A 24,506-nucleotide genomic window follows, 5' to 3' on the forward strand; every position below is an offset into this window, starting at 1 on the left:
ACCAAAGAATATCTAATATAAACTAGTGGTACTGCGAGAAAAGCTCACAAAATGACACCTTGTCACTTGTATCAATCCTAATATAAGTACTGACCTTGAATTTGCAGACACAATTACAATGTAATTCATGACATCCTGTGGTGTCGGATAACAATATCATGAAAACCTCATTTATATCAATCAAAAGATTTGGGTTGAAAAGAACTTTGCATATTTGCAACTATGCTTGTGACCTTGACCCTCAAGACGGAAGTTCACACCTAATTTGCCACACACCGTCTGATGGTGGAAAAAAGTTTAGTGTCGAACACGACTTCATATATTTGAATATGGGGATATAATCTAAAAGTTGAATAAACTTTGTGACTGTGATCGTGCACAGACATTTTAACCTATATTTGCGATACTATCGCTGGTGGTAAACAACAATAACATCAGTATCATTAATATTCACGACTAGAATAGACAGATAGACAGCCAGAGTTATTGCTATATAACCCAGAACTTTGTTCACGCGGGTTTAATTGGAGGTTTTGGGTTGTCACGGAATAGAAGTTCCTTCATAATATAAGTTCCCAATGAAAACAATATTCTGGAATATTATTTCCACTGGAATAAATATTACAGTAAATGTTCCTAACGGAATAAATGGTATAGAATATTTGTTCCAACAGGAACAGATATTATGATATTGTTTATAACAAAGTTTCCAGTGGAACTTCTGTTAGGCGGAACAAATATACGTTGACAGGACAACACTATTTTTTTTCTATATAAGCAAAACAAACATTTTATCCTATCAAATATTATCAAGAGTTTAAGGGAGAGCTGCATGAGTGCTCACAAACATGTTTGACATCGCCACATTCTTTATTTTACCTGTCCCAAGTCAGGAGCTGTAATTCTGTGGTTATCGTTGGTTTTTGTCTGTCATATTTGCATTTTGTTAATGGATTTTTTTATAGATAGATCGTTGGTATTCTCGTTTGAATTGTCTCACATTTTTTATGTTGGGGCCTTGTATAGCTGACTTTAACTCTGGTGGATAATTGTCTCATTGGCAATCATTACACATCTTATTTTTATAAGAGTTTTTTTCATGGTGCAGGTGAATTATCCGCTTATAATCGTTCTCGTGTTAATTTTTAGTTTTGTGTAATTACTGTTCGCAGGTTGATTAGATTTGTCTAAATACCGGTTACACTCATCACCGTTCTCAATTCCGTCGAAATGACTACCGTACGCAGGTTGTTTGACAGTTAAGTGTAATAATGTTAACATGTTAATTAACAGTTTTGTCTAATTACCGTTTGTTTTGCTAGTACCTGTTCCCTTTTTTGGCGACCAAAACCTAATTAGTTTTCTATTATAAGCAAACATAATTCCTCCAAATGGCTGATCAGATGTCAATACCGATGCTGATCCTGAAAAAATACGTTGTTTTTTTTTTTTTAGTTTCTTGAACATTGTTTAAACTTGCACATATGTCCTGTTATTCATTCAACTGTACTGTTATATCATCTTAAGGTTCTAGTATATATATATATCGTGGGCTTTGACTTTTATTTCGGTTGATTTACATGAATTCTGTGACACGTAATTTGACTTCATCTAATTACAAACAGAACTATGCCTAAATATTTCTTTGGGTTTTTTTAATTCAAAAGAAATTCTTTAGGAATGTTGAATAATAAAAACTGTATCATATGCAATAATTTTTTTATTTTCGTCAATGGTACTGGGCAAATACTTATGTAGCTGTATTAACATGCATCCAACTGCAAGGTCTTTGACACTAACAAGAACCGAAAAATATCTAGTGAAAATTACAAACCTCAGCCACTACACGAAGTGCGAAACTTGAAAGAAGGAAACAAATTATTTTTCCTTTAAAGATGGAAAGATCCCGGAAATTTCAATACGATCCGGGTAAACTTATCAATCTTTTAAATGAACTCATTCCAAAAGGTTAACAATTCAACACTGTAATTAGATCTTAAAATATTGTTTTTATTGGTATAAATAATAATTGTGTTATCAGTAAATTAAAACTATACTAAATATTATTGTTATACACATTCACGGTACTACAATCTGTCGATTACTTTATTTTGGCATTGCACAATGTCATGTTTTTGTTTCTGACTGTTAATGACGTCTTTACACTAAATTCATTGGATGTTGGATGTGTATTGATTGATATTTTAGTCTTAGATACATGATTTTTATTAGTTGTTATTGGCTTGGAACTAGCTATGAGTAACTGCGAGTACTCTCAGGACTGTACTTTGTGTCTTTTTTGTTTGTTTTTTGGAGATGTCTGTGTTTTTGTTATATTTTTTTTTCTGCTATGTATTGAGTTAAGCCCTTTTTAAATGATTTTTACAGTTTGTTCTTACGTTGTACTGTAACACCACTGTCCCAGGTTAGGGAGAGGGTTGGCGCCTGCAAACATGTTTAATCCCGCCAAATTCTATGTGTGCCTGTCCCAACTAAGGAGCCTGTAGTTCAGTGGTTGTCGTTAGTTCATGTTTGTTTTTCGTAAATTGTTTTGTTATGAATTCAGCCGTTCGTTTTCTCAATTGAAATGTTTCATATTTTTCATGTCGGGCTTATTATTACCGACTATATGGTATGGGTTTTCTCATCGTTGAAGGCCGTACGGTTTTAACTATCAAGGACAAATTTCCCCACAATTAGCAGTGAATTTCAAAGCACTATCTCCTCATCTGAATAAAATTATTCAAAAAGCAGTACCATCCGCATGAGTGATATATCCATTTTGCAGCTGCACATGTACAATCAGTAAGTCGATTTTGCCCAAAGTATGAGGCACTGTTCCAAATGAATTCCTATCTGAAATGTAGATAAGTATGTGTAAGATGAGAGCGTATAATTGCTCATAATATTTTTACATATTTTTTACATGTTCAGTCTACAATGTTATCTCATGTATTATACTTTCAAACAATAAAAAGTATGTTATATGCAGATTTAAAATATTTGAATAAAATACATTTGGATTTATCTGAGTGAGACGGCAAGGCTATGGAAAAAAACATTTAGATTGCAACATACGGTCTTCAACAAAATACATGATGCAAGCTGTAAAACAAAATACATGTTGCAAGCTGTAAAACAAAATACATGATGTAAGCTGTAAAACGAAATACATGATGTAAGCTGTAAATCGTCCTCAATCAGAGTTGTGAAAAAAACTTTAAAAAGACACCAAAGGTTTGCCATCAACACTTATGTTAAAGTTACAAATGAATGAGTGATAACCAAACTTAGCCACTAACAAGGCACAATTAACACAAGACGGATTAACCTATTTCCCAATAGGAGAGGTACTTATAACTCACAAAATACAAACTGGAGTATGAGAAATAACTACTGTATTGGAAGTACTACTTTCATTTTCACGAATTATTGGATCGTGAGCATCTCAGTTTTGCAAATGGATTAAAAGTAAATGTGTGGTTAACGTCAATTAAACAATCAAAATACAACACAAATAAAAAAAAAAAACATACGTCGTTTTATTTTGCCTCATGAGGCTAAAAGTTGTTTACAGTGATGACAAAAAAAAATTTAAAATCAGCCGATTCATTAATTGCTCCGCTTTTTCTTATATTCACATTATCTTTTCTTTGTAAATCCTAAAAAAATATGTTTTATTTACAACTAAAGATTTCTCCCTCACTAAGCAAGATTTTTTTGGTGTGTTGATCATTCGATCATTCATTTTGAAAAAGAGCAACTATGTTAACTCGGTCACATCTGTAGCTGAGCTGTATCAAAAGAATATCGCTAGTGGTTGTGTGATATCATACTCGTGGCGAATTAGAACTTCCCATACTATAAATATCCCTGTTTATTGTAAAAGACCGCGAGTTATCTATGTGTCATTTGGTTTATTTTCGATTGATATTCTCATTGAAGTATATCCACATCTCTTTGACGTATACCTCACATCTCATTGACGTATAACCCACATCTCATTGACGTATATCCACATATCATTGACGTATATCCACATCTCATTGACGTATACCCACATCTCATTGACGTATACCCACCTCTCATTGACGTATATCCACATCTTATAGACGTATACCGCACATCTCATTGACGTTTACCCCACATTTCATTGACGATTACCCCACATTTCATTGACGTATACCCCACATTTCCTTTTATTCATACCTACTGCATGGATTAACAATACTTACTGTTGTTTATTTCTATACTGGTTAAAAACGATGGTTTTCCAAATGTGCACATTTTCCAGGCACGTATACGAATATGACCAGTCTTGAATGTTCTTGGAAATTCCGGTGGCCCTACATGGTTTGCACCACCTACAAAGGAAACTCAATAACAAAACATGTTTTCAATCTACTGGTATATTTACACAAATAACAATTTCTAGTATGATAAAAACTCGGAATACAAATGGTGTCTTTGAGCATAAATTGAAGCTGCAGACTTAAAGCGGGCGTTAAGAAAGTTTACCTGAAACTGACATTAGATGCCATGTTACTATTTTAAACGTTACACATCGTCTCGAAGAAATGTAATACATGTATCATGAGTCAGGGATTGTATTTTATAAATGCACCGCTAACAATATTTGGACCATAGTCCACAAACGATGCAAAATAGGACAAATATCTACTCAAATAATTTGAAAAGTTCCTCTCTTTGGACCTATTCAATGAGAGTGGTTTCAAGGTATATCACTGAACATAAAAATATACCTAGATATACAACATAACCATTGCATGTTCCACAATCACTTGGACCAGGAGTAATTATTTTGACATTAGTCTCGTTGAACATGTACACGATGCCACCATATTCATTGTTGTAACTTCCTGACTGTGCAGAATTCAAAGCATTGAAGTAAAAGTACGTATTATTAAATTCCACTCTCACTTGAACATCAACTCTCATTGGCAATTCATTTAAACCATGTGATACTGTGAATTCAACTTCAGATGCGTCTCCATTAGCTGTAACAGCTATCCAGTTGCTGATGAATGCAGGTGGGGCAATCCCAAAAACCATTCGAACTGAAAAAAAAGAAAATGTTAAAAGTTTCATCTCTAATATCGACAAATTCAAATGGACTTCGACACACAAAAAAGAAAAATGACACAGAAGCAGTAACATAGTTTATGCCAACATTAACTATACCAGTGTTATTGGAGGCTTCCGAGAATATATCAAAACTGGCAAGTATCCATGTCAAAATGCTGTTTCAAAAATTGTCAAATATCCAGTTCAACATTCTGCTCAACACACTGTCCATTATCGTAGACACCAACCTGATCAACAATGTATCCATTATCCTTGTCAATATCACGGTCCACTATACGTTCATTATCCTAGTCAATACCATGTTCCACTATATGTTCATTATCCTAGTCAATACCATGTTCCACTATATGTTCATTATCCTAGTCAATACCATGTTCCACTATACGTTCATTATCCTAGTCAATACCATGGTCCACTATACGTTCATTATCCTAGTCAATACCATGTTCCACTATACGTTCATTATCCTAGTCAATATTATATTCCATTATATGTCCATTATCCTAGTCAATATCATGTTCCACTATATGTTCATTATCCTAGTCAATACCATGTTCCACTATACGTTCATTATCCTAGTCAATACCATGGTCCACTATACGTTCATTATCCTAGTCAATACCATGTTCCACTATACGTTCATTATCCTAGTCAATACCATATTCCACTATACGTTCATTATCCTAGTCAATACCATGTTCCACTATATGTTCATTATCCTAGTCAATATCATGGTCCACTATATGTTCATTATCCTAGTCAATACCATGTTCCACTATATGTTCATTATCCTAGTCAATATCATGGTCCACTTTACGTTCATTATCCTAGTCAATACCATGTTCCACTATATGTTCATTATCCTAGTCAATATCACGGTCCACTATACGTTCATTATCCTAGTCAATACCATGTTCCACTATATGTTCATTATCCTAGTCAATACCATGTTCCACTATACGTCCATTATCCTAGTCAATATTATGTTCCACTTTACGTTCATTATCCTAGTCAATACCATGTTCCACTATACGTTCATTATCCTAGTCAATACCATGTTCCACTATACGTCCATTATCCTAGTCAATACCATGTTCCACTATATGTTCATTATCCTAGTCAATATCATGGTCCACTATACGTTCATTATCCTAGTCAATACCATGTTCCACTATATGTTCATTATCCTAGTCAATACGATGTTCCACTATACGTCCATTATCCTAGTCAATACCATGTTCCACTATATGTTCATTATCCTAGTCAATATCATGGTCCACTATACGTTCATTATCCTAGTCAATACGATGTTCAACTATACGTTCATTATCCTAGTCAATATCGTGTTCCACTATATGTTCATTATCCTAGTCAATATCATGTTCCACTATATGTTCATTATCCTAGTCAATACGATGTTCAACTATACGTTCATTATCCTAGTCAATACCATGGTCCACTATATGTTCATTATCCTAGTCAATACGATGTTCAACTATACGTTCATTATCCTAGTCAATACCATGGTCCACTATACGTTCATTATCCTAGTCAATATCATGTTCCACTATATGTTCATTATCCTAGTCAATACCATGTTCCACTATACGTTCATTATTCTAGTCAATACCATGGTCCACTATATGTTCATTATCCTAGTCAATACCACGGTCCACTATACGTTCATTATTCTAGTCAATACCATGGTCCACTATATGTTCATTATCCTAGTCAATATCATGTTCCATTATATGTCCATTATCCTAGTCAATAGCATGTTCCACTATAAGTTCATTATCCTAGTCAATAGCATGTTCCACTATACGTCCATTATCCTAGTCAATATCGTGTTCCACTATACGTTCATTATCCTAGTCAATATCATGTTCCGCTATACGTTCATTATACTAGACAATATCATGTTCCACTAAACGTCCATAATCCTAGTCAATACCATGTCCCACTAATATACGTTCATTATCCTAGTCAATACCATGTTCCACTATACGTTCATTATCCTAGTCAATACCATGTTCCACTATACGTTCATTATCCTAGTCAATACCATGTTCCATTATATGTCCATTATCCTAGTCAATAGCATGTTCCACTATATGTTCATTATCCTAGTCAATACCATGTTCCACTATACGTTCATTATCCTAGTCAATACCATGGTCCACTTTACGTTCATTATCCTAGTCAATACCATGTTCCACTATATGTTCATTATCCTAGTCAATACCATGTTCCACTATACGTTCATTATCCTAGTCAATACCATGTTCCATTATATGTCCATTATCCTAGTCAATACCATGTTCCACTATATGTTCATTATCCTAGTCAATACCATGTTCCACTATACGTTCATTATCCTAGTCAATACCATGGTCCACTTTACGTTCATTATCCTAGTCAATACCATGTTCCATTATATGTTCATTATCCTAGTCAATATCATGTTCCATTATATGTCCATTATCCTAGTCAATACCATGTTCCACTATATGTTCATTATCCTAGTCAATATCATGTTCCATTATATGTCCATTATCCTAGTCAATAGTATATTCCACTTTACGTTCATTATCCTAGTCAATATTATATTCCATTATATGTCCATTATCCTAGTCAATATTATATTCCATTATATGTCCATTATCCTAGTCAATATCATGTTCCATTATATGTCCATTATCCTAGTCAATACCATGTTCCATTATATGTTCATTATCCTAGTCAATATCATGTTCCATTATATGTCCATTATCCTAGTCAATACCATGTTCCACTATACGTTCATTATCCTAGTCAATACCATGTTCCACTATACGTTCATTATCCTAGTCAATAGCATGTTCCACTATATGTTCATTATCCTAGTCAATATCATGTTCCACTATATGTCCATTATCCTAGTCAATATTATATTCCACTTTACGTTCATTATCCTAGTCAATATTATGTTCCACTTTACGTTCATTATCTTAGTCAATACCATGTTCCATTATATGTCCATTATCCTAGTCAATATCACGGTCCACTATACGTTCATTATCCTAGTCAATATTATATTCCACTTTACGTTCATTATCCTAGTCAATATTATGTTCCACTTTACGTTCATTATCTTAGTCAATATCATGTTCCATTATATGTCCATTATCCTAGTCAATATCTTGATCCACTATACGTTCATTATCCTAGTCAATATCATGTTCCGCAATGTGTCCATTATCCTAGTCAATATAATAGATCATGTAATATGGCAACAAAACAAGCTTCAAACTAAGACAACCATCAACAACAAATAAAAAAAAGCTCACAAAATTTCATCAAGACCTCGAGCTATCATTGTGAGCCTCAGAAGTAAATGAAACACAGTCGTGGACAATGACGCGCCTTGCGAAAAGAAGACCGAATAAATAGTTGTTGTAGTTATGGGAACCGGTTTCAGTGCGACGACACCACTTTACTTTATAAAGGAATAAAATAAATATAAAACTATATTGAATATTAAAATTCAGAAATGTCTATCTACATTGACGCGTTTGCAGAAAAAAAATGCATCAATGTACGCATATATTTTTTTTGTTATCACGAATATGAACATACAAATATTTCGTACGTACATATGTATTCATTTAAACGTGACAAAATGATCAATTTTCAACAATAATGAACACAATCGTAGTGAAAAAACAAGATCCGTATTTTATCAGATTGTAAAGAACACTAATGTTTATAGTGATCTTGGAAAAAGCAAGTGGTGGATTCTGGTTGTGGAAACATCTCAGGCTCTCGATTTTTATAACTTAAATAAAAATCGGAAAGTATAAAAATCTAATCAAATTCTAAAGGTTCGTTTGTCGGCTGCTGAATAAGCTTTGAGAGCCCACACCACTAAAAACTGCTATTGTGAGCAACATGAATTGTCCTCACTTGGAGTATGTAGTCAGTTATTTTCTCTGACGAGAATTAGACAGAGAATGAATGAAGACAATATCTTGCTTTAAGATAAGAACAATTGAATGGCCATTGAAGCTACACAATATAATACAAACCAATTAGCATGCATATGATATGGTTTTCAAAATAAGAAATGCTTAATTTTTGGCTGTTGATCTGGAAAAGGAAAAACAAGTGAAAGTGCGAGCTACTGCTCACTGATGATACCCCCAGCCCAAATAGTTGACGGTAAACAGGAAGTTGTTGAGTGATGAATCTGAAAACGCATCACACGGTATAGCTGAATTATATAAACACTGAAACCAAATTTCAGAAATCCTTGTTATGTAGTTCCTGAGAAAAATGTGACGAAAATTTTCAACTTGGATGTGTTGTGTAAAATGATGTAAGTGTTCGGTAAACAGGAAGTTGTTGAGTGATCAATCTGAAAACGCATCACACGGTATAGCTGACTTATATAAACCCTGAAACCAAATTTCAGAAATCCTTGTATTGTAGTTCCTGAGAAAGATTTTCATGGGACGGATGGACGGACTGACGGACTGACAGACTGACGGATGGATGGACGGACAGACAGAGGTAAAACAGTATACCCCCACTTTTTTAAAGCGGGGGTATAATGATGTTTTATTGTCCCTTTTGCATCTTCTGCCTCTTTTCATACTATACAGCCGTAAGCCCGTGTGTTCTTTTTTTTTTTTTGTCTACATTTTTAGCAATTGAAGATTCCTGGTTATTACAGAAAAATATGATTCACCGATCTGAATTAGAGACAACTGTCAAAAGGTTAAGGTCATTCAATAAAACTTCATGACCTCATCTGTCGTACAACAGCGTTAATAAACAAAAACAGTTATTATGAATCAATGATTTCCATGTCGTTAATTCAAGAACTTCATAATATTGAACATGCTATACATTTCGGTTTCAGTTTGTTTATTATAACACTTATTATTTGCTTTTAAGTTCTGAGTTTATTATATCATACTGATCGAAATCCATTATCTAATTCTATTCTATAAACATAAAATACAGCCTATATTTGTGTTGATTGGTTAATTGATGTGTGCCTTACGCCGCCTTAGAACAAACTATATCGCAGCGAGAACTTATTTGTATATGCTGAAATAAACAGTTGAGTTTTAAAAATCAGACAAAGGTATTTCATTATGATAAAGCTAGAAAAATATAATAATCAACTAAGAATACATGATAGAAAATAGATCAAAGACTCAAATGGCCGGTTTGCGCAGAATGTATCTGACACAATGCAGAATGTTCAATACTGAACATTGTAAGTTTTGAAATATGAAATATAAAGATACTCAAACAATTCTATAATAGCAGATGTACAACTTCAAAATATGTGCAATCATCCTGTGAAGTGTCAGGGATCTGGGTTTAAAATTGTAGGAGTTGATTATATAAAACTTGTACTTTCTCATACATTTTGCTGAAAAATGACTAAGTTCCCAATTCTGGAAAAATGAGAAAATATTCCCCAAACAATTCCAAAATAGAAGGTGCACAACTTCAACCAATTTGCATTTCAGGGATCTGTGTTGAAAACTGTAGGATGAGTTGATTACACAAAACTTGTCTTCTTTCTCTTTTTAATTTACAAATCACCTTTAGTTTTCGATAGAAAGCTGCTATTTTTTAATCGGGTTTAAAGAAAAAAATAAAAGCAGGTACAAATACCGTTACTTAATTGAAATTAAGTTTACCTTATAACCTGTAATTAAATTTTTCAAACCAGAACCTTAATTGTCAGTGTGATGAATAAGCCATCTCTAAGAAAGGAACTATATGTGTGGAAGATTATTTTGCCATTTGAGTGTTTAAATCTAAAATGGATGTCTTTAGTCGAAAACCCATGCAGAGAGAGAAAAAAAAACTCCTTATTAATGACTGATAATCGTATAATCTTAGTTATTTACGTATAATATTATTTACCTTTTGCTTATTTCAACACATATAATCAATAAAACATTTTAATCGTAATTAATAACTTTAATCTGGATTTGTTAAACACTCTTAATAAATATATATATGTACAATTTACAATACAGAAAAATATTGTTAAATACATATCTTGGATGTGATCAGTTTTGTGTTGGAACTAAGGAATGGGACATGCACGAAGGAGCCGGGCGTCGGTTATTAGACTCCCTCCGATCTCACAGTCGCCCTCCCCAAGTATAATATCGTGAGTATAGTAAAAAAAAAGTCTTTCTAATAAGTAGATCTATAATTTGTTTTTTTTTCAAATGATTATGCTGTACAACTCAATTTTGGCATACTGTACTCAGAAATCGAAACAAAGATTATTTTCCAATGAAACTTGAAAGTTGTTTGCTGCATAGTGTATCCAATGGACACACAAATCAACGTTTCTGAAGCTTTTACAGCAGTTTTTTCTTCTTTTTCTTAGCTTGCAACGTATCAAGTTCAATTCTTACTTAGTATCAATAAATCATTATAAATAAGAAGATGTGGTATGAGTGCCAATGAGACAACTATCCATCAAAGTCACAATGTGTAAAAAGTAAACAATTAAAGGTCAAAGTACGGCCTTCAACACCGAACAACAAGCTATAAAGGGCCCCAAAATGACTAGTGTAAAACAATGCATGTTTATTAAATGTTATATATCATGTGCACTCGTATATAATTACTCCTCGTTCCAATCGATTATGTCAACACAAGAAATTGGAATTTTTTTTTTAATCACATTAAAAATTATTTAAATTTACAATGGTTTCATGGCAATGATACACAAATCACTATTTGAACGATACCGAATCCAACTCAAGTTTAATTCAAAAAAGGGGAAAGTCCATACAAACTGACAAAATCAAACGCTCGACTTAATAACCATCGAAACAAATAGAAACAAGTGTCATATTCCTGGCTTGGTACAGATATTGTCTGAAGAAAATGGTGGGTTAAACCTTGTTTTATAGCTGGCTAAACCTCCCACTTGTATCCTTATCCACTATCCACTATCATTCAGTTTGAATATCTTCTAAATGAATAATATGTCCTTTACGTCTAAAAAAGTGACGTTACCTTCCCTTCCAAAAAGAGTATGTTTCAAAATTTTATCTAAAAGTAGTCATTTCAATATTAATTCGATTATTCCATGTTTATTTCTAATTTCATTATACAGCATATAACAAAAGGTAGCTCTTTTCAAATAACTCATTTCCATAGAAGAAGAAGCAAGAAGCAAACGAGATGTTTCCCTTGTTAAGAAATAATCGCAGTGCTGGTTTGCAACAAGATACACTTAAATTGTACGTAATACTTGGCTTTATGTCACTAGTAACAATCGTTTTGTTTAACACATGCATTTTTTGTAAAAGTTTTAGAACTTTATGTTTTAAAAGCCCTACAGGGGTATCCGAACAATTGCAAATATATACAAATACCAAAAATATTGAGTTTACATATATAATAATACACCAAGAAAAAGAATATACAGTGTTTGACATAATATGAAGTACATGTTTATTTCTTTCGATAAAAAGAGATTATTTAAATCGAGGTTTAATGGATTTTTTTTTTCATGCAGCGATCGTTTGAACGCTCTGTCTCGCCCGAAGAACCTCGACGAAAGATGGCAATCCAATGGAACACCAACTCATATAGGGTAAGTAGAGAAAATGTATATTTTTTTTTTTAAACAGACGGGTTATGAAAATTTATAGTATTACTTGAGAAATGAAAATAAGCCGAATTATTTGATAAATTGCATTCAACCAAATGTATCTGCTAATTTTGCACGTATACTTTAAAAACATTTCAGTACTATTGCTTCATGGCTCTTAATATTTTGGTACTAAACCCAAATACACATTGATTGTGTACCTTTCAGTAGCATATTGTATATAAATAAGAAGATGTGGTATGAGTGCCAATGAGACAACACTCCATCCAAGTCACAATGTAAAAAAAGTTAACAATTATAGGTCAAAGTACGGGCTTCAACACGGAGCCTTGGCTCACACCGAACATCAAGCTATACAGGGCCCCTAAATGACTACTGTAAAACAATTCAAACAGGAAAACCAACGGTCTAATCTATATAAAAAACGAGAAACGAGAAACACCTATGAACCACACCAACAAACGCCACCACTGAACAACAGGCTCCTGACTTAGGAGAGGTGCATAAAAATGCAACGGGTTTAAACGTTTTAACAGACGCCAACCTTCACCCTAACCTGAGACAGTAGTGTAACATTACAACATAAAAATACACACTATAAAATATCAATTGAAATGGCGTAACTCGAAAAAAAGACATTTAAACTAAAACAAGTAAACATACACTGAACGAATGAGTTTGATCTATGACACAATATAAATACAATATTAAAACGTGGGTGCCTATATAACAAAGACGTTACAGGTAGTGATAAAAAGATGTAGGAAGAGTGTCAATAAGACAACTCTTACCTGGGACAAAATGGCGTTGAATAAAACAACGTATACAGGTAAATTTAAATACAATAATTTTGATGTTTGGAGTACGGAAGTAAACATTTTTTTTACAAAATTAATATATTTGTTGTTTAGAGTACGAGTACAGAAGTGAAAATTTATCGTCATACTTAATACTTATCAAAGGTGGTACAAAGTGATACTAGAAAATAGTGAGACGAGATATAACACAAAATGACATGGTACTATAAATTATGTAATGTGCAATTCTTTCTTATTTGTACAGTAAAAGCACTAAATGTGTGTTAAACAATCAGGTTTTAAACAGTAAAAACTATAATTATGTAAAATAGGGATATACAGATAAAAAGATGTGATATGATTGTCAATGAGACAGCTATCCACCAGAGACCAGATGATGTAGATCAACTATATGTCATCGGACGGCCTTCGCTAATGAGCAAAACCTATACCATTTAGTAAGTTAAAGAAAGGCCCGACATGACCAAACGTTAATTGATTAAAACGAGAAAACCAACGGCCTAGTTTATGTACAAAACAATGAACTAAAACGAGAAAACCAACGGCCTAGTTTATGTACAAAACAATGAACTCAAACGAGAAAAACAACGGCCTAGTTTATGTACAAAACAATGAACTAAAACGAGAAAAACAACGGCCTAGTTTATGTACAAAACAATGAACTAAAACGAGAAAACCAACGGCCTAGTTTATGTACAAAACAATGAACTAAAACGAGAAAACCAACGGCCTAGTTTATGTACAAAACAATGAACTAAAACGAGAAAACCAACGGCCTAGTTTATGTACAAAACAATGAACTAAAACGAGAAAACCAACGGCCTAGTTTATGTACAAAACAATGAACTAAAACGAGAAAACCAACGGCCTAGTTTATGTACAAAACAATGAACTAAAACGAGAAAAACAACGGCCTAGTTTATGTACAAAACAATGAACTAAAACGAGAAAACCAACGGCCTAGTTTATGTACAAAACAATGAACTAAAACCAATTATGAAAGACAACAACCAACGACAACTAATCAATTACAGGCTCCTGACTTGAACAGGTTCACAATAATATGGCGGGGTTAAACATGTTTTGGAGCGCTCAACCCTCCTGTAATCTCGGACAGTGGGGTAATAGAACAACACAAGAACAAACTGTAAAAAGCATTTGAATAATGCTTGACTTTTTCATAAAAAAAAACTGCAGGTTTCAAGTTCAAAACTCAAAACAGAGATGTAAAAAATCTTTCATATAATCTTAGTTATGGAATACTTTAACTTGAGTACCGCCATCCTTGCAAAACTACAAGTTTATCAAAAAGGGATATAAACAAAAACATGTATTCAACCAATAAGAAATAATGTATATTACATCATTTTATTACACTTACCTCTTAAAGTTGTAGAGATAATTAGAATGATATCCATACTGCATATTTTAGCGTTTTTTACATTTAACACATGCATAATTTGTCGTCAATTTTTGTCTCTTATGTGTTTGCCTCATGAAATGATATATTTCTTGCTTGTTACATTTCATGTTTATTGCATTTCATTTCAAAGATAATTTGCCAAACCAACTATGCTATAAAATTGAGAATGAAAATGGGGAATGTTTCAAAGAGACAACAACACAACCAAAGAGCAGAAAACAGCCGAAGGCCACCAATGGGTCTTCAACACAGCGAGAAAATCCCGCACCCGGAAAAGGGCTTATGCTATGTCTATTAATCAATAATTATTATAACTAACATTATTATTATTATGATAAGCTAAAATACCATTTTTAGTACATTTTGATATTAGTGATTCTTGTGAAGTTATGGATATCAAATTCAACTTTTGTTTGTAAATTTTCAATTGACATCCCTTATCAACAAATTAATTGACTTATATTATAGTTTAGATGTTTTATGGGGATCACAACAACCGATACGACCACTTGGAAGAATACCAGAAGCAAATGAAAGAGTGAAAGACCTTTCTAAACCCAAGAGAAATTTTCAAAAGGAACGCATCAGGTAAATCTTAGAAAAGAACCTGTCTTAAAATCACGGGAAGTCTAAAATATATGACATGCCCAAACACAGAATATACTTCAAAACGTAAAGACCGGTAAAGGATTACGGAACGTAAAATTTTCAGATGCATAAAATTGTACTTGGTACCACAAATTAATTCACAGAAAACTTAAGATTGAGCATGACTGGGAATGAACTCATGAGCTCTGGAAGTGTTAGCAGTCATACACCCGCCGTGTTACTTAGAAACTATAGAGTGGAAGACTTAGGACTGCAACCTGTCCTAGAAGAGCATCACGGTAGTCATTGAAAGCATAAACTGTAGTATAATGCTTGTTTAACATTAATTAAGCGGAAATGCCCACAGGCAGGTCCTGGACTGTCAAGTGGGTCCCTTTTCCATAGATACATTTTATAATGCGCTTTGGGGATGCAGGCAACAATATAGCTAGGCTATGTCTACTCGCATGATCATAATATTGATTGACCGGGTGAACGCAAACTATTTACTATCGGACAATGTAACGCTTTTCCTGAATTATTGAAACTTTATGGCATATTATAAAAAGATTAATCATCAAAGAACATTCTTACAGAAAGTATATATATTTATCAATTTTTCCCTTTTCACAGACCTCTGTTTTACTACAGTATTGGACGCGCATCCTTTATTACTGAAGCCAAACCTAAAGTTAAGGAAGCTAACGAGAGAGTCAAAGAACTGGCCAGTCCAAAACCTACACACGACCGTGGTAATATGTATAGGTATAATCATCATATCTAATATAAGTTTGAATTTTACTTTAAAAGTGTCTGTAAGTCATACTTAATTTCATACTGCTCAAGTCTTGTCGAGTTATATGTCATTTACATCTCAAATGACCTTTTAGTAACAAATATTGTACCACAATGCTATCAACGGCTGACACAAAACATAGACTTACTAGAAGTGGGAATTTTACAGCGATAAGAACATTTGCTTCATTTCTAAATCTTTTTCACTACAATTAAATTTATACAAATTCATCACGAATGAAAAGGGTTGAGGTGTATACTTCAATGAAACAACATCTAAACGACACAAATAACCAAAAAACATCTAGAGGTCAATTTAACACAGTCTTCGACAATAGACAGGTTTTTATACAATATACCATGCACTATACCGTCCTAAGGTTAAAAAAAAGAAATGTGAAAAGAATAAAACAGATACGTTCATTATCAAATCCCTTTCATCAACACCAAATTCTCCAAATAACTTTAAAACAAGAATTGAGCTGTCAAAATTGACATCTAACTGGATTTTCTGTATCTTGAAGATAACCATTGTTGAACTTAAGAGGGTAACTACACAGGGAAATTTCACTCGCATGAATTTCACGTGAATTTAAATGCATGTGAATCTCACGTTAATTTCACCTCAAACGAGCATATACATGAAACTCACATGAAATCAGTTCATGTGAGTTTCACGTGAATCTCAAGTGAAACTCACGTGAATTTCACATGAAAATAACATGATTTTTTTTTCACGTGAAATTTACGTGAAATTTGAAATAAAGGTATTCAAATAACATCTAAATTTTCAAATCTAATTAAAATCATTAAAAGTACCATTTTTTTGGGGTAAAGTTCACGTGAAATTCACGTAAAATTCACATGAAAATTTTCACGTAAGTTTCATGTATAAGCTCGTTTGAGGTGAATCTCACGTGAAAGTTTTGACGTGAATTTCATGTGAGCAAAATTTGCCTGTGTAGTACGAATGAAATTTATGTTTTCTAATGCATGGCGCTTTCAGGCTTGTTTGACCTGCAACTTTCTGTGCCTATATATTTTCAAATTGCAATCTATCAAGGATAATAGAATGTCATGGACGGTCAAAGTGAGATAGGCAATAAAAGACTTGACCTACATTTGTCATCAGTTACAACATATTAAAATGTGAAAACCATTGGTTGAATGGTTCATAGTTCAAAAGTAATATGTAACACGGAAACAACATAAACTACCATTTTTCACTTACGAGTCTGCAGATATAGAACAGGAGCATGAACTTGTGGCGGGGTTAATTGTAGCAAACGGTACGTAAAGGTCATACAGTACAAATACAAGTATAAATGGTGTTCTATGATCACGCCATAAATAAATGTTAGTGTGTGTGATTGTATTTTTATTATAGTGTGTCTGTCCATTTAGCATTTTGTTAATTATGGTCACAGGTCTTCAGGTTATCTCTCTCTTCTATGAAGAAATTGGATGTGGATAACAGGTCTTAGGAAATGTTTTGAATTTATTCATATTTTAGTAAAATCATGTCAAATGATATGGACATTTGTCTATCATAGAAGACCGTATAGTGACCGCAAGTTATCTTGTTATGTTGTGATGGTTCTATCACCTAAACGTTTACACCACATCTTATTGGATTCATACTGGGATTCTTTTGTTTTGATTTTTTCAGTCCTTTGTTTAAATACAGCTGTGGTCGCCCATCAGCGATATCCCCAGATTTGAGAGCTGTGAAGATCAAGAAGGCTTCCATCAGAATGCAAGAACTTTCAAGACCGAAGGCTTTACATCGAGATTTCTTAGCTCACAGGTATTATCAAATGTTATATAAATACCTATTTACTTACGACAACTCTACAAAACATTTCTTCATTCAACAGTTGAGGCAACGGCTATACGAGACATTCAATATTTTCAGATCATATAGTTGCATAACATTTTCATATCTGTTGAATTGTCAGCCCAAGGAGGTTTTATAATCTCCTTGGTCAGCCTTAGGTCATGATATCATCCCTCGAGCCGATATCGACCGACAGTTGATTATACAGCTAGTATAATCAAAGTACTGAGTACTGAACATCGGATGACCGCAAGTTCTGGTGGATGGTCACAAGCACTTGTCTCAGAAAAAAAATCACATCTCTATACCTGAAGGTAGGTTAAGGTACATAGATATATTTTTTTCTGAGACAAGTTCCTGTGTGGATGATGAATAAATGACAGGGAATTCAACCTCACCGATATAATTATTATATTGTAGTGATATAATCATTTGTTATCAGTATACTCTGGTTTGTTGTTATACATTTTATTAATATGTGTATACCAGTTATATATATAGCAGATCGTCTTAATAACTCTACAGGCAAATTTTCATCCATTTATATATCATTCTATTCTACTATTCTAATGATAGTGCAGTGCAAGTGCATGGTGGACACTCTTCTGTAATAATTCGTTTTTCTAATAGATTGGATTTGAGTAGGCATTCATATTTTCCCGCTTTTGTTGCAAAACGTTCTCGAGATATTCTTCCGCATGCGTTAACACAAATTTTCGGTATCCATGATTTGTTATTGATATATATATTTCTCACGACAAAATATTTTCATACATTTATCCATGTTCTTAAAAATTATTTTCATGAATATTTATTGATGAAATTAATATATAACAAGCGATAAGGAATGTTAATTTCACTCGATAATATCCGCGTAATTATACGAAATACGTTCGGTTATCAGTCAAACGGCAAGGACATTTCTGCGGCAACATAACACCGATATGACCTCTCAAGGTCACATCCGATGTAAAAACTGTCATGTTATGATTGATTGTTATATTGCTTCTTGATTAACTTCGAGTCGGCGCAAAATAACTATTAGTATATCGCGACGAGAGTCCGTTAGTAATAGTTAAAAAAACTAATTAAGTTTTTATAATCAGACAAAGGCACACATCAGATATCACTTTTTTATAGATAAAACGCAATTATGGAACCAAATGCTAAAACATAGTTGAAAAAAACTATACACCGATAAAATATTTAAATCAAATTACATAATATATATATATATATATATATATATATATATATATATATATATATATATATATATATATAGATTCTACCACTGCATCGAGTGTGATACGATATTTATGCACTCGAGACAGTTAAATTTTCAAATTTTAAAAGGCGAGGCTCGCCGAGCGTTTTAAATATTTAAAATTTAACTGCCGAGAGTGGATAAATATCGTATTACACGAGATTTGGTGGTGGAATCTGTTTCTCTAATGATTTTCAAACAATACGCAGGCAAATTTATTCTTTCTTTTCGAATGATCTGCAAAAAGATGTGTTCTTTCTATGTGACGTCATCAGGCATGGTCGCCTTTTTTCATGCCGTCACAATAGGAAATTCAGAGGAAAGCAAGAAAATTCGACGTCATAATCGGATTTTAACCAATGAAGAACTGAGATCAAACGAACCACACGTTGATTAAATTTTTTTTATACAATTGGTGCAGAAAGGGATAAATTGACGAAGAATTAGAGAAATATATATATATATATATGATCTTTTTAGCATATACGTCAACTTAGAAAAATATCAGTCTCCAAAAATGTTGTATTACAAAAATATCAACAGCAAATATGGCATGCAATTTATACTCACGGTAAATCACCAACAATGGCAGTCGTATATATTTAATCATGTTTAAGAGACATTACACCGTAGAATACTTAAACGTGCAAATAGTTTTAGTGTATTCAAACTGCTTTTTTGTACTGATAAATATGTATTATAAAGCCGGGATCAACATTTATTTGTTCACGACACCAATAAGATATCGTTCAGGAAGCGTCCAAATTCAGCCGTTTCCAGCCGAATTTGTCCCGATTATCACGTTCTCAATCCGATTCTAATCCGATTAGTATCTTTTGAATGGCAAAAAACGACCGAATCTGTCCCGACAGCATCCCGATTCTGTCGAATGCGATCCGAGAGGGATCCGACACTGACCAGACAGTGAACCGACGCTGACGGAAGATATCCGTTAGAAAACGTGATAGTCCCGTCCTAAAAAATCGCCATATTCGGGATGATCAGGTACTGTCGGAACGCAATGCTATCACAGTCTGCTGTACCGCATTGCAAACGGCATTGTCTAGACTCAGTCGTATCGTGTTCTGTAATTGTCGGGACTCTGACGTGGGTATTATTGCCGAATTTCGTGTTAATAACGGGACTGTTCCGGAACAAAGACGGTTCGCATTCGGCAAGATCTGGATGCAATCTGGACTCAATCGACAAAAAACCAGCAAAGACAAATTTCTCCAGGTCATGCCCGTTCCACAAGGCACCGTCAGGAAAACACAGAACATTGTTACGATTTTGATCCGATACAGCAGAATCTGTCACGATTGTAATCCGACTAGACAAACACGGCTGAGTTTCCCCGAATGTTACGGGACGCACCTTATTGTCGGGGGTGCTTTGCCGACCTCTCCGAACCATTCCCGATCCGTAGGAATCTGTTACGAACGTATACAACTGCGTTAAGACAATGATAGGACATTCCAGATCATTGGGGATAGTAATCCGACTTTTTCATATTTCGTGTCTTAGCGCTATCTTATCTCAAACGGGAGCCATAATCGACACTGTGTGAACGCAACATTAAAAACAAAACTTTAAACAGAACTAGATTGGTGAAAAAATTAAAAATTTGTGTCACTTGCAAGTTTATATCATTTCCTTAGTGTGGTTCGAACTCTAGCTTTGAAGTCATTAACAAGGAAATGTGGGGTATACATTAATGAGACATTTAAATAAAGGATCGAATTAAAAGAAATATTGGTCAACATATATCCAGTCTGTCATAATAGAAACATACGTTTACATAAGGTCAAGCTATTAATCGCTCCGAGTATTTATATATATGTAGAATATTTTGTATATACCTTAGGAGACATTTTGATTTCAGACAGCATATATCAGTTGTATTGTTATGTTCCATAAGTAACTGGTAAGTAACTTGCAGTATATTCTGTTTCTTTTATTGTTATTTTCTATAAGTAACTGGTAAGTAACTTGCAGTATATTCTGTTTCTTTTATTTTTAGACAAATAGTACAGCCTTTAAGTATAACAAGTACACTACGAAGATAGAAGCACGTGACTGTCAGGATCAGTCTAAAAACCAGACCGATAAGATGTATAGATATACAAAATTATATATAAACATTTACAAACATCGTCCTGTGACTGTTGTCCACCTAAAGGAAAATCAATGTGTATTATTAAGTGTATGTTAGTTCAAGACGTCTGAACAAGTATTTATATATTTTTTTCATTATATATCCTCATACCATATCTATGTATGAAATATATCTCCTTGGCTAAGTCAAACGCTTGTCTAGTTTTTGTTTTTTTTTCTATTTCTGAATAATTTACTACCTTCTAATGTACTTCTATAGTCCAATTTGACAATTAAACTGGGAAATTCAATGACAGAGAATACAAGAACAACTGGAGATAAACTGGTGTTCGTTAATCAGGTGTCAAAAAACGACAGACAATACCACGGCCAAAAGGAAAAAGAAAGAGATCATTAATAGTTCAGGGAACACTACATAAAAAACCAAAGATGGAGCAACGCGAACCCCACTAAAGGGTAATGATAACGTAGTGGCTGTTCCACTTTTGGCACCAGTATTGTTCTTATGACAATTAAAAATCATAGGTCGAAGAAAAACAATATGTCAAAAGAAAAACAAATCAAAGAAAAATAAACAATAGTCCACAAAATACTACACACAAAAAAAACATTGAGCAACACGAACCCTACTAAAAACCGAGGTAAATAAGGTGGTCCGGTATGGTCAGTAAACATTGAGCAACACGAACCCTACTAAAAAACCGAGGTGAATAAGGTGCTCCGGTATGGTCAGTAATTATTTTATATAATGTTCTCAATAGATTTCTTGAAAGCAGCAATCTTCAATTGGTGATCTTGCTTTTGATATTTAACTGTTAGAACGAGTTTCCCACAGAAAACAAAAACCCGCTAGGAAAACTCAATCGTTCCGAAAGAATATACAGTTCCCGTTCTACTCCGTAGTGTTGATTTTGACTTCTAAAAATAACTTATGAATTCAGTCATAAATAAGGGAAAAAAAACATCAGAATTGCGGCTACGACAGATGGAATGGTATACTAAGTCATCTGTATCATAAAGATTCCGTAAATGTTATGATGGCTTTCGAAGCTGAATTAAGAGAGATGTAGGTTTAAAGTCAATAAGACAGCAACCAAACGACACAAAAACTTATATAACTTCCAAATTAAACATGTAAACAACCATAGACAAGCCTTAAACAATATGTCAAACATTACTCTCTCCCCAGTCTACACATGTTGTAATATCAATATTCTGATGCAGAATGAAAGCTTTGAAATATCGCATTGACTGAAATGTCAAGGTACAGGAGAAAAGAGGTAAAACTGTTGTTAGAACCTTAAAATACACACATCAAGCTTTCATACTGTGAATTTGAGAAAAGATTGGAGGAGGTTTCGAAAATGACCTTGGCATGAAATAAATTCAGGTGAAATTAGAACTACCTCTTTGCTATATAAAAAAATTGAAAGTGCAAAATGGAAAAATTAAAGTCAAATATGTTTTTTTAAATATTAGTTCTCAGCTGACCCTCAATGTCGGTTCCCAGATGAAATAGATTCGGTAAACATAGTAACCTAACTGAATCATTCAGTGAGAGAACAGTATCTATATAGATGCTAGCGTGTTTTGTTCTTCTTGAGATGCCCCTTATGTATGTTTCATATGAATGCGAAGAGATGAATAGAGGTGGTTCCGATTGGAATGTCTGTTGAAAACACGTCCAGAACAAAAAATTTATCAATCTTCTTGATAATGTTATCAGTAACTTTTGTTAGAATTAGAGTAGTTGTTTTTTTTACTTCTTAAAACTAACTCTTTGTTCCAGGACCATTTTTTATAAAACAAAGTCCGACAAATTCTATTGGTCTTTCTTTAATTAAGGTAGGAATGAGGAATACTTATGTGCATGAGGGGTTGCGATTGTAATTTTTTTTTAAGTCAATTGCAAATGATGCAATGATATCATATCACCCCCTTTCTGGTTACTCTTTTTAAAAGTAAGAGATATCTAAATCTAGTAATTACATCTCAAATACAAAGCACCATTATCTAAAAGGAAAAAACGCAGTGAGTCTGACATATTGTCCAGAAGTATATACTACACAGAAAACTGATGATATCTAACGCATATATAGAGAATAAAAGAACAAGAAACGTGCATTAAAAGTTGAGCGCTTCATGTAAAATGTTTTTAATTTATATACTATATCAAACTCTAAAAATTCCGGTGCATTTCCAGCAAAAAGGCTTATTTTACATGACTTGGCTCCAAAGTTTGCTTAAGGCCAAGGTACATGTAACAGATTTTAGTAAAATTTTACATTTCGCTCGTTGAATGAAAATGGAAAAATTAATGCATTTTTCTCTTTTATTTTCTGAAATATTACTGAATTAATTCTTTCAAACTCGATGCATTTAGTATAAATGTGCCAAATATCAAATTTACGAAACCCAAAAGGTCGACTAAATTTAAATTTATGGCTATTTTTTTGGACTTCTCCCAGTAAAACCCTTGCTAAAGTGGGGCGTCCGTTTGGATGTGTTGGATGTATAAATACACATGCCATGTCCCGTCGGAATGTGGAAGGTTAAATCAGATGCCCCGTGTATAGATCGTACCACGCATTCTGCACGTTACAGAATCCTTGAAACAACTCTGAGGGATCTGTGGATGGCCTGTTGCAAGGCAAAACAGTCTGTCCTTATCCAATCATTTTCCAGTGGTACCTCACATTTTCAGCCCATCCCGATAGACCCTACCTTGCAGGGCCGACCCTTGTATTTATTGTTTACTTGCTCTTGTTTTAAACATGCATTAAAACTTTGAGAATGGATGTTAAGCAAACAACAATCTAAATCAACTTAACAATAAAAAGATAGTAGGTAAACCGGAAAGAAGGGCGTGAATTTCTACTGTTACTGAACAATTGGGGTATGTTTAATAGGGG

General features: G+C 33.6%; 1 protein-coding gene across 1 annotated transcript; it reads left to right on the top strand.

Moving 5' to 3' along the window:
- The first annotated feature begins 11,178 nt into the window (after positions 1–11,178).
- Positions 11,179–21,780, top strand: LOC127733622 (testicular haploid expressed gene protein-like). The gene is made up of 6 exons (XM_052242942.1): positions 11,179–11,287; positions 12,656–12,733; positions 15,461–15,580; positions 16,214–16,345; positions 18,045–18,182; positions 21,500–21,780. Exons 1-6 carry the CDS (start codon positions 11,208–11,210, stop codon positions 21,543–21,545), a joined length of 594 nt encoding a protein of 197 aa, XP_052098902.1. The 5' UTR covers positions 11,179–11,207; the 3' UTR covers positions 21,546–21,780.
- The last annotated feature ends 2,726 nt before the right edge of the window (positions 21,781–24,506 follow it).

This window comes from Mytilus californianus, unplaced genomic scaffold, assembly GCF_021869535.1.
Source record: "Mytilus californianus isolate M0D057914Y unplaced genomic scaffold, xbMytCali1.0.p SCAF_3, whole genome shotgun sequence".
Classification (NCBI taxonomy): Eukaryota; Metazoa; Mollusca; class Bivalvia; order Mytilida; family Mytilidae; genus Mytilus; species Mytilus californianus.